Below are 12206 nucleotides of genomic sequence, written 5' to 3'. Positions count from 1 at the left end.
CAGCAGCACCGGCCGGAGGTGCCGGGCCCAGTCTCGGACACCACAGCCCCACCGAGCGCGGGAAAGCAGCGGGAAGCGCCCCCCGCGGCTCCGGGGACCCGCACGCCGGAGCCCCGCCTTCCGGGCCGCCGCAGGCCCCGCCGCGCGCCCTCGCAGCGTAGAAAAGGCAGACGCGCCCCGCCCCTTCTCGCCGGCCAATGGGCGCCCGGGCCGCGCGCTGTGTGTCTCCGCCTCTGCCAGGGAAACTTCAAGCAGGAGAAAAGTTTGTACAGAGGCTGGAAGGGCGAGAGCGGTGCTCGGAGCCCTGCAGCCGAAGCGGAAGAAGATGAATGGCCCCAGGTCAGAACCTCAAGCTGAGTGGACCGCAGACCGCCCCCAGGGTGCCAGAAGCGGCGTCAGCTGCAGCCGCCAGCCCCGATAGCCGCTGGTGCTGTCCACGGCCTGGCCGGGGGGCGGTCCGAACCCAGGACTGAGGCTTCTGCCACCTGCGCGGGCCGCCGCACACCTGAGCTCTGTCCGCCCCAGGACGGGACCTGAGGGCTCCGCAAAGCTTGCTTTTATCTCTGAAGGTACAAGAAAGAAAGAAATCCAAGATCAGAGTTCACTGATCCATCCCGCTGCCATTCTGACTTTCCACGTTTTTGAAAGCTGGCCATTCTGACCCCAGTTCAGAAAACTGCCAGCCACCGAGACCCGACGCTGAGGAGGCAAAGGCTTGGCAAGCTTCACACGGAGCGGGGCGAGACTGAGGGCAGGTTGGAGGCGTGTCCAGGACACCTGAGCCTTGACCCTTGGGACTTAGGCGGCTACTGCCGCCGCGGCTACCACAGGTGAACAAGGGGTTCGGGAAGAGTGCGGGGCGGGGGGGGCGCTTCTCTAGGCAAGCCAGGGAGGAGAGAGCGCGCTAAATTATCTTCCATAATTTGTTTTCAGTGAGAGTTTTATTGACTCAGAATCTGTCCGGAATAAGAGCGAGCCACTTTTCCCTTGAGATAGGTGGTGTTCATCTTGGCAGTGGAGTGACTTGGGTTGCGGGGAGGAGAGGATGGCAGTGCCGACTAATAAATATTACCGTCAGTAGACTGGTGCTGCTGGCAGGGCAGGACATATCCGGAGCCTGGGGATTTCGGTAGCCCAAGGTGGTAAGTGGCTACAATCCACAATGTAGGTAGGATCAAGTTGCGCCCCTGGTCTCAGCAGCACATTGTTTCTTGGGCGCAGGTCTGGCACCTTGCAAGTGGTAACTTACGCTTACAGCGCCTTTGTCTCTCCTACCATCCGCAGACCCACCTCGAACTCCAAGGTTGAGTACCGCCGGCCACCACCATGTCCTCCCCTGGGGCTAATGTGTCTGCCTCCTCTGAATCCGACCGTCTGAACAGCCCGGTGACCATCCCGGCGGTGATGTTCATCTTCGGAGTGGTGGGCAACCTGGTGGCCATCGTGGTGCTGTGCAAGTCGCGCAAGGAGCAGAAGGAGACGACCTTCTACACGTTGGTATGCGGGCTGGCCGTCACCGACCTGTTGGGTACATTGCTGGTGAGCCCGGTGACCATCGCCACGTACATGAAGGGACAGTGGCCCGGAGGCCCAGCGCTGTGCGAGTACAGCACCTTCATCCTGCTCTTCTTTGGCCTGTCGGGCCTCAGCATCATCTGTGCCATGAGCATCGAGCGCTACCTGGCCATCAACCACGCCTACTTCTACAGCCAATTCGTGGACAAGCGGCTGGCGGGCCTCACGCTGGTTGCGGTCTACGCATCCAACGTGCTCTTCTGCGCGCTGCCCAACATGGGTCTGGGCAGCTCGAGGCTGCATTACCCGAATACCTGGTGCTTCATCGACTGGACCACCAACGTGACGGCGCACGCCGCTTTTTCCTACATGTACGCGGGCTTCAGCTCTTTCCTCATTCTCGCCACAGTGCTGTGCAACGTGCTCGTGTGCGGCGCGCTGCTCCGCATGCACCGCCAGTTCATGCGCCGCACCTCGCTGGGCACCGAGCAGCACCACGCGGCCGCCGCCGCCGTGGCCACTGCCGCTAACCCGGCCGCCGCCTCCCCCGCCCTGCCGCGCCTCAGCGACTTTCGCCGCCGCCGGAGCTTCCGCCGCATCGCGGGCGCCGAGATCCAGATGGTCATCTTACTCATCGCCACGTCGGTGGTGGTACTCATCTGCTCCATCCCCCTCGTGGTGAGTGGTCGCGACTGGGCCCCCCTATGCGAGTTTCCCGCATCCACCTTGCTTCTCCCCTATCCCGCTGCCTCTTCCCTCACCTTCCTTGGCAGTGAGCACGTCTCCGGGTTGGGGCTGGGATTCCCTCGCTCGGCCCCTCCAAGCAGGCCCAAACTTCTTTAGGTCGCGTCCCTAACGAAATATAGCAGGGGCTTTTCCCCTACATCCTCGAGTTTCTTTCCCCGAAAACCTGGTTTCCTTTCTGTTCCGGGGCAGCCCCTACCCCCTTGCTGCCTGACATTGGCTTTGAGCCTTCCGGGAACACCCGCCACTCTGTCAGATGTGCAGAGGAAACCGCTGTAGCATGACTTAACCCCGGCAGAATCCTGAATGTCAGGGGTGGTAAATCTCTTTGTTGTACACCATTCAGGCAGTGGGGTTTTTTTTGGTGTTCTGATTTATGTAGAAGTTTGTTTTTTGGTAGATTATGTAGAATTTTAGACCTAGGAAAGAGACTGGATGTTTTTTCGTCTAGTCTATCTCCCTCACTTTACACAGGGAGTGACTTGCTTAAAATAACCCAGCAGAACTACACTGTCCAACTAGATTCCTCGCTCTTCCCCATGCTGTGCCCTGCGAGAACATATCAGTGCACATTTGGGTCACAGTTTCCTTACAGGGCATCGCCCAGGGTCCTTTATTATCTCTAGGGGTCAGGAAAGCAAGGTTTCTCAGGAGTCCTATTAAGGGTAGGTTGATGTATATGGGGTATTGAATTTGAGTTCTCAACAGCTGTGAGAGGTACAGTGCCATTCTAGAGAAACGGAGCTTAAAGATGCTCATCTTATTGCCAAGCCAAAACGCTGCAGCATGTGATAAGCCTCAGACCCATCTGACTCCAAACCCTTCTCATGAACTATTACATCATGTCTTCCTCCTAGAACACTTCTAATTTTGGCCTTGGTACAGTGTATGTGTTTGAGTTTTGGTGCACTACATTTTTAGGACACACCTGATTTAAAATTGCCTTTGGATTAACTTCTATAATGTTATAAGCAGAAAGGTTGAATGTGTACCCAGTTCTCTGCCTGTCATTAAAAGGGAAAGAACCAGGAACCGAGGAGCTCATGCCTGTAATACTTCATCCAGGGTTTCTCTTGAGAGCAACTACTTCTGAGTTTTTCTGTTCCTCAGAAAAACTCTATTTCATTCCTGGAAATTCTAAACTATCAATTCGGAAAGAGATAATTTCTCTGTGCTGATTGGGAGCAAGAGAAAAATAAATGTAATGGCTATTATTCCTTTCCCTTACTGATGTGATCCAGAGGTCTTTAATATAAAAACGTGGTATCTGATAAAAGTGACTGAAAATGGAAAGAACTTACAGAAGGCTGAGAGCCAGCATACGGTAGCTCCATGCCAATTTGCATAAATAGAAGTAAATATAACCGGCCAGAAGGGCCTTTAAACCATTCCAGGACCCAATATTATTTAGTTAAGTTACACTTGAGCCACATAAATATATTTTACTGTCTGTAACAGCAACTCGAAATACGGTGAGGTTTTGGAACAAACAGCTCTGCTCTTGATTGCGTTCCCTTCTCTGACCTCTACCTTACGTTTTACAGGACAGTAAATGACCAAAGTGTTTGTATTGACAGAACATCCACTTTAAAAAACAGTAATTAGAGCTGGAAGGTTAGTAACATACATATACTTTTTTTTAAATTAAGGTATCATTGATGTACAATCTTATGAAGGTTTCACATGAACACTGTGGTTTCAATTCATCCATATTATCAAGTTCCCCCCATCCCATTGCAGTCACTGTCCATTAGCGTAGTAAGATGCTATAGAGTCATTACTTGTCTTCTCCAATATGCACATACTTTTTAAATGTGTCTTGGTTAGAGATAGGCATGTGAAGCTATTGGTTACTGCGTGGTCACAGATGCATTGTTTTCTTCGAGCATCTAGAGAGGCATAAAAAAAACTTAATTCATCTTAAGGTCTAAAGCGGTAGACCTGGACTATGGTGCAGAGCCATTTGTCACAAAGCCAGCGTGAAATTATTTGAGAAGCTAAAGGCAAGAAATTATAGGAGCTCTGTTTGTGGTTTGCAGATTAGCCACATTTTAACTAACAAGCAATATGTGTTCTATATAAGTCCAGTAATGTTTAGGAGATACTAAGTCATTTTACCCTGAAAATTGAAACTGGCTCAGCTAAAAAGTAATCACACAGTGAAGCACACATGTAAGTAATAAGGAATCATGCAAGTAGTTGTAGCTTCAGTTTTTAGCCTTTAGTTTTGGCTACCAAAATCTAATTTCAGAATCAGTTTAATTTACAGCAAGTTTTACGATAAGCACTGGGATCATTCATTATGCTACCTACTCATTTAGTGACTACTGAGAATTAAAAACTTATTCACAACTATAGTCTTCCTTGGCTTACTTTTGCAACTTTTATTTTTTCATGTTTCTCATATTTATACAGTAACTTCAGTTTAGAATTTGTGACATGTAAAGCAGTTGGACCTATCTTCCAAGGAAAAACTAATGAAGCGCCTCTTACCTTTTATCAAATTAAGTTGGTTGCTAATCCTATTTGAAGAAAATCAATCTCTCTGAAACATTAAAATGCTTTGGAAAAGCTAATAGAGTAAACGTGGTTTACTTGGAATTCTAGAAGCTTGACATAGTATATATAAGGAAAATAAACAGTACTGAGAACAACCAAATTTTTGTCTTGTGAATGCTAAGGAAGAAAAAACTACAGTCGCTCTTAAAGGGCAGTTGAAATTGAGTTTAGTATATACAAAATAAATTGTTTTGTTAATCCAAAATATATGTTTCATAACGACAGCTTGAAATGGAAGTTTGAGAAAGGTTGGGAAATTAGTTGCAGACATAAGGAACTGTGCTGAACTTGCAAAATTTTCTTAAGTGAGTCATAATCATACAATCTACTAGGAACGTTACATGACAAGATTTAGTGGAAAGGTGGGTCTTGTCATTTTGTCTGTTGTTCTATTTATAACCAGTCTTTGGTTTTTTAAATACAGGAGAAGCTGAAGAAAGGAGACTATGCTTAACATAAATAAGAGATTAAATTCTTTAGACATTCGCAAACAAGACAACCCTCTAAGGTTGAACGTTAAGTGCTTGTAACTATATCAACTTTCACTGCTTAATTTGCAGCTACTAATGTTAAGATACAATTACAATCAAATCTTTTACCTCAGAGCTAAACAGTAAACACTGTTGGAAAGGTGTTTTTTCCTCATGCACAGGCAAGCCAAGGCTATATTTATTGCTTACTTGTTTCTTTTATTTTCTTCTCACTCTGAAGTAACAAGTATTCAATCTCTATTTAGGGGTAGAGGGGCCAATTTGATGAATCTTGAATGCTTTGAATGGGTAAAACTTAGACCTTTTTGAAAACAGCCTTATGTGAGTATGTATTCGGTTACTTACTATAAACTAGTCATCAATACAAAGCCTTCACCTGCATTTGATCAGCAAAGGCTTATTAGGACAGAAGAAAACTATGAATATTACACTTTTTTTTACTGTAGGCAAACTGTATGTGGAATCACAAAACAATATGGGATTTCAGATGAAAAATCACATCTATAGATAAAAGAGTAATGCCATAAATTTGGATACTGTCACAGCAGAACCTGAAGGATTTGATTATTTTTCAAATAAACTTGGCTAGATTAAAAAAATAGCAATTCCGAAAAGCCAGTTTTTAGTCATAACATGAAATTGCAGACCTGCAGTAGCACCTTGAAAACTGCTGCATAGCACATGGAAGTAAGGTATTTCTTTCCACATCCGGCTGTCTCAGTTGAGTCTTTAAAAAAGCTGTAGGAAGAAGGTGGGGCTGGCCAGTGTTTCCACTCTGTACTTCAGTTTCCTCAACTACAGATGAAGGATTTATATCATTCACCAACTTCCTGGGTGGGTGTGGGTGAGTCCTGTTCTAAAGATCTTTGCACCATGGTTGGCTTAATTTTATTGAACATCTACTAGTAAGACTTTTTCCCCCCCAGAACTGAAGTGACTCTTGTAGTCTGCTATTAGAATGTTGAAAGTTAGAGTTTAAAAAAAACAACACCCTCAGCAATTTTCAATGGAGACTTGATTTAGAGAAATTTAAGTACTATGCTTTCAATAAATAGCCAGTTAGTGACCCAAAGCTAGAATAGAGCTCTTGTAACGCCACCCAGTCAAGAATGTTTTCCACTATCCTTTGCCTGAAAGTGGTTAGTATTTTTAATAACAGCTGTGTCAATTTTGGACTCTACAAGGGAGCTGGATAACTGAGCATGCATAGATAATTCATTTTATGTGCTTGGAACAGAACAAGAAGCACTCATGCACAAGTCCAGCTACAAGGTCTTGTTATTTATTGGAAAGCATTTCTACTTTGACAGTCAATTACAAAATTTATCTAATCAAAATTTCAACATTCTTTTTCAATTAGACATTCCCTGCCAATAGGTTATTCTTAAATAAGAAGTACATGTTTTTGATAATCTGTCATTAACCATATCCCCAAGCTACCTCTAAGCTGTGGTTTTCAAATTACTAATATATTCCAGTGGCCAAGCTTCCACATACAGGTTACCAAAAAAGCAAGGAGAGCCAACATATATGCTGCATGCTAGGCATTATACTAGGCACTTACACAATTTGTGCATAAATTATAGGAGAGCCAGGATTTGAACAGAGGTTTGAATCCCAAAGCTTAGACATTTACCTCTACAACACAGCCTCCTTTATACCTGTCATCGCATCCTTTGAATTTGTCATATTTTCTCCAACTTGTATTCCATTGATCTGAATTCCAATCCCTAATCATCCTTGAGAAGTTGTAATGTATGTCAACATGAGTGATAAACCACATGCGTAAGTCTGCAAGTACAGAAAAACAGACTGAATTCTTAAAACCACTAGAGAGTATATATGTTGTTTATGTTTGGCAAATTCTTTTAAGGTGTTTTCACCCTTGACTCAGAGGTTCTGTTTTATCAGCAACACCCTCTTCCAACACTGAAAACTGCCTGAGCATGTTTATTTGTGTAGCACTTAGGGCCTGTTAGACAAGAACTCCAGAAGAGTACTTTAACCTCCTCGCATGACATTGAAATACTGCTGTGGATATTCCCATCTTAATTTGGAGTTTCCCCCTTTCAGGTCACCAAATCAAGTAGCCTTTAAAGCAAAGCAGAGGTTGTTATGTTGTTACAAAGATTTTTCAAATATCTCAATCATTGCTGTATATGTTTTCAAACAGTTCATGGAGCTTCTGTTCATTTTTCTCTACTTTAAGTCAGTCTCTCCATTGAGAACATGCTGTAAAGGGAAACCCATTTTTCTTGATTTTTTTTCTCCCAAATAATTTGACCAACTTTTGAGAATGTTTTTACTTGATTTTGGAATGTTTGTTTTGATACTCATCTTTATTTGCTACCCTGTGAGCTCCCTTTACTGATATAACATTAAATGACCAGGGTCACTGGCTTATATTAATTGTAAGCTTTTTCATCCCCAAGGAAATCTAAAATAGGGCTTTTTTTTTCATTCCCTTGTACAATAAAAAATTACTGCTGTGGGTGAAGGGCGGCACAAATAATTCTTTACTTGCTTCTTGTCAGCATTGATTATGAAAGTCCATTACTAATTTTTTTACAACACTGACTTTTCTAAAATGTCCTAGAAATTTAAAAACAAAATGCTAACTCTTAATGCATTCCTTTAATTAACTACCAGTTTCATTACTTCTCTATCCATTTTAACTCTTAAAAATTTTTCCTCCTTTCAGTAGTAACCACGCTTATTTTCAGGTTGTGGTAGAACACCAGCAACAAAACATTTCAATGTAAAAAATCTCAGAAGTGCAAAGCTCTGATTCTTGGGAGATGGCTGTGCTTAGAATGGGTCTTTGGGATCAAAACTCCCAAGTGGCGTACCACTGCCACCTAGAGGCCAGAAGTCTCAAGTTCACACAGGCCCTGCCACAGATTTGCAGAGACTAGGCACAGGAGTGCCTGACTCTAAGTGATTTAAATCCATCATTTCTTTTACCATTAGGAACATTGCATGTGATGTAAAATATAACCTCATGGTTTTTACCAATAATTCCATCATCGGGAAATAATTCTTAAGCAGAACGTTAGCCATCTTGGTAGAACAAAAAAACACTGACACTGAAGTCTTCAGAAGAGCTGGGACTCCAGACCAGTCTACCTACAAGGTGGGGGACCTTGATAAGTTCCTCAAAACCTCCAGATCTCAGTGAGACTCATCTGAGAGAAGGTCCGTAGACCCATGGGAATCTGCATAGGCACAGCTGAGAACTTCAAGGATTATGGTAGGAACCAAGGCAGTGTTTTATAAATACAGGAAATCAAACAAACATGCTTTGTCTTGATAATATCATTTATCCAAGCAGAGTTTCTAAAAGTCTTTTAAGAAAGCCATCATACTAGCTCTCCCAGAGATCAGGGTATTAATTTCATCTTGACCAATTTGTTCTGAGATTTACAGGACCATAAAATCCCTTATCTAAAACATGAAGGGCCAGATATACTTTAGAATTTCTAAGATTTAAGAAAGCTAAGTTAGTAATATACTGTATAACATGTAATACCCTCATCAGAACTAGACAGAACCTCTGGAACAAAACAAGAATATTTACACTAAGTGGAATAAATAAAACTACAAATGGCCTCACAGCCTAGTCAGTTCAGGTTTTTTAAACTCCTTTTACCCAAATTGGTACAAACCTTTCTAAATATCCCTATCTTTCTTAGTGCTTCATACACTGAATACCCATTATTATACTGTATGGTAAAGCAACAAGTCTTCAAGTCTTGTTAGAGATATCTGCCCCTAAGTAAATGGATTCTAGCTATGCTTCTGTGATTTCTTTCTCCTTTTTTATGGTTTTTATGCATCCTCCTTGGCTTGTGAGACTTACCTCTCATTCTCCCTAATGTAAAATAATTAGTAAGGACAAGTTATAATATTAAATAATTACTAAAGACAGTAATTATCTTAAGACCACTATTTTTATATTGGGTGAGTTTTCATATAAAACATCCTCATGGAATTAGAAGACTAGACAATATAATAATAATGCTTTAAGGGTAAATTTCAGAGTACATGTAACAACTACTTTTTCCTCTAAGGAATAAAATAAGAGTCTTCCTTAAGTTTATACAAATTCATGCTCTCCACGCTGAAGCATCTGAAGTTCCCAGAAGCTGGAATATCATTTCATTCTTCCATAACTTACATGCACAAGGAATTCCACTGCACATGGAATTGCCTGTTTGAAAGGTAATGTCCTTCTAAATTCAGCAAACTCCTGATCATCTATCAAACTTTAGTGCAAGCTGCCTTACCCCCAGGCAGCATCCTCTGATGCCCTCCCATCCAGGTCTGGATTAGCTGTGCCTCCCTGTATATACCTCTCCCATTTCATTTAATCACCCCCTATTTCATTTCATTTCACTCATTCATTCCTTGATCTGCCTTCCTGTCTTCTGCACTTTGGGTTTCTCTCTGAAGTGTTCTCTCAGAACCTGTCATGATGCCTGACACAGGAAATGCTTACTGTTACATGAGTAAATGCGTGAAAGAATGTGGGTGAGTGGTTATAGTAAAAGCAGAAAATTTGAACTGGCAAAAGAAAGACTCCAAAACAGCAATCAGGTGTTAGGGTCTCCTGTGTTTACCTCATTTATGCCATTCCTGGGGTACAGTGGGATGGGCTGGTGAACATGCCTCTCACCTTAAATTAGCTCAAACTGCACTGAAATGACTTGTCATCCAGAGTGATCTCTTGATACTTGGCCGTTTACTGGCTCAAATGCTGATACAAACACCAAGGAGAGAGAGATTCTGATTGGAGTTTCAGACTGGGTTTACTGAGTGGCGGTTGTTGACCAAAACTATAGTTTGCAAGCAGCAGGGAGCCAGGCTTAGCAGCTGAGTAGCAGAATCAGTTGTGAATTTTAGAATCATCTGGTGGCAGTTTGGAAGATGGATTGGAGAGGAGAGGAAACAGAGGCAGGAAAGTTAGTTTGGTGGATGATGCGATAATTTAGGTGAGAAATGCAATTAAGGGAAAGACCGGAAAAAGACTGGGTAACACTAGATGACCAGGGAACAGTCTCCTATGGAGAAAATAGAAGCTATTCTCTGGACATTCTGGATGGTAAGAGATTCAGACATTGGTTTATGAGTTTGCAGTATATTTTCTAGACCCTAAAATAAGGGAATTTCTGGACTTTTCTGTGATGACTAAATGGTTAGTTGACTTACAAAGTGAGTATGGGAAATCAGTGGCTACTGGAAAAAAAAGATACTTCACTAGAATTACAAAAACTTAAAAGCAATCACAGACACAACGTCAGTAAAATGCTTCTCAAAGGTACTTTATAAATTACCTATATACACATTGATGTTAGTATGTCATCTAGGAAAGATAGTCGTAAGATAGTTAAAAAAATGATAGTTATACTAACTCAAAACTTAAGTGTAATTGTACAATCGGGATTTTCTGAGGCTTATTGCATATGCTGCCCCCTTCTTGCCACTTATTAAAAGAAAAGAGAGCAGCTCCATAATGCTACTGAGTTAGACATAGCATGTAAATGTTTTCCAGGTTGATTAACGATAATATCTAAATGTGGCCATCTTATTTACACAGGTGCGTGTGTTCATCAACCAGTTGTATCAGCCAGCTTTAGAACAAGAAATCAGCAAAAACCCAGATTTGCAGGCCATCCGAATTGCTGCTGTGAACCCCATCCTAGACCCCTGGATATATATCCTCCTGCGGAAGACAGTGCTGAGTAAAGCAATAGAGAAGATCAAATGCCTCTTCTGCCGCATTGGTGGGTCACGCAGAGACGGTGGGGGACAGCACTGCTCAGACAGCAGGAGGACATCCTCCGCCATGTCCGGCCACTCTCGCTCCTTCCTTTCCCGGGACCTGAAGGAGATCAGCAGCACATCTCAGACCCTACTTTACATGCCAGAACTCAGTGAAAATGGCCTTGGAGGCAGGAATTTGCTTCCAGGTGTGCCTGGCACAGGCCCGACCCAAGCAGACACCACCTCACTGAGGACTTTGCGAATATCAGAGACCTCGGACTCCTCACAGGGTCAGGACTCAGAAAGCATCTTACTGGCAGATGAGGTTGGTGGGAGTAGCAGGGCTGGGCCGGCCCCAAAGGGGAGCTCCCTGCAAGTCACATTTCCCAATGAAACACTGAACTTATCAGAAAAATGTATATAGTAGCCAAGGGAAAAAAAAATACAGCACTGTTTCTGGAAGCTTATAAAATCCTGTGCAATAGACACATAAATGGAGTGTTAAGCTGTGCTCAGAAGGGCTATTTTTGTCCCATAACTCACAATAGTGAACATCTGTCTTTAGAGCACTTTGCAGACAATCAAGTTAATTCATATGGGTTCTGAGGTCTGAAGCACATTGGTTGCCACCTCAAGATGACACAGGATTTTGGTCACAACTTGATAGCTGGTAAGATCTACCCTCAGTTTTTCTACTTGATACAAGGATGGCATAAGTTTTGCTATTTTCCTAACATCAAGAGCTTTTTATCTGGCACCCAGCAGAAGGCCAGGTACAGAAGGGCTCAATTCCAATAAACTATGAGGACTTTCTTATGGATGATTTAAGTGTCTCACTAAAGCATGAAATGTGAATTTTATTGTTGTAAATAATGATTTAAGGTATTTAAAATTATTTTCTTCTCTGTGAGAAGGTTTATTGTTAATACAAGGTATAATAAAGTTATGGTAACCCCTCTCCCAATATAACCAGCTGCAGTTACAGATTAAGTTTATTTTTTTCATAAACAATGTGTTGAAAATTCATGGTAAGATTCATATCTATAAAAAAAATTAAGTTTTTAATAGAAAGAGTTTATAACTATAAAGGAATAAAGGTAAATACTATTTAAGACATAAAAATTACAGTCCAAA

General features: G+C 42.7%; 1 protein-coding gene across 1 annotated transcript in view; it reads left to right on the top strand.

Moving 5' to 3' along the window:
* Positions 1-269: 269 nt before the first annotated feature.
* Positions 270-12206, top strand: part of PTGER4 (prostaglandin E receptor 4) — a 12584-nt gene continuing 647 nt past the window's right edge. The window contains exons 1-3 of the mRNA XM_017672503.3: positions 270-830; positions 1285-2193; positions 10906-12206. The exon at positions 10906-12206 is cut by the window's right edge and continues 647 nt beyond it. Coding sequence (XP_017527992.1) covers positions 1327-2193; positions 10906-11496 — 1458 coding nt within the window. The 5' untranslated portion in view covers positions 270-830; positions 1285-1326 and the 3' untranslated portion in view covers positions 11497-12206. The remainder of the gene's footprint in view (positions 831-1284; positions 2194-10905) is intronic.

Source organism: Manis javanica, chromosome 1 (genome assembly GCF_040802235.1).
Source record: "Manis javanica isolate MJ-LG chromosome 1, MJ_LKY, whole genome shotgun sequence".
Lineage (NCBI taxonomy): Eukaryota > Metazoa > Chordata > Mammalia > Pholidota > Manidae > Manis > Manis javanica.
The sequence above is the reverse complement of the archived record's forward strand: the minus strand, read 5'-3'. Positions and strand labels throughout refer to the sequence as shown.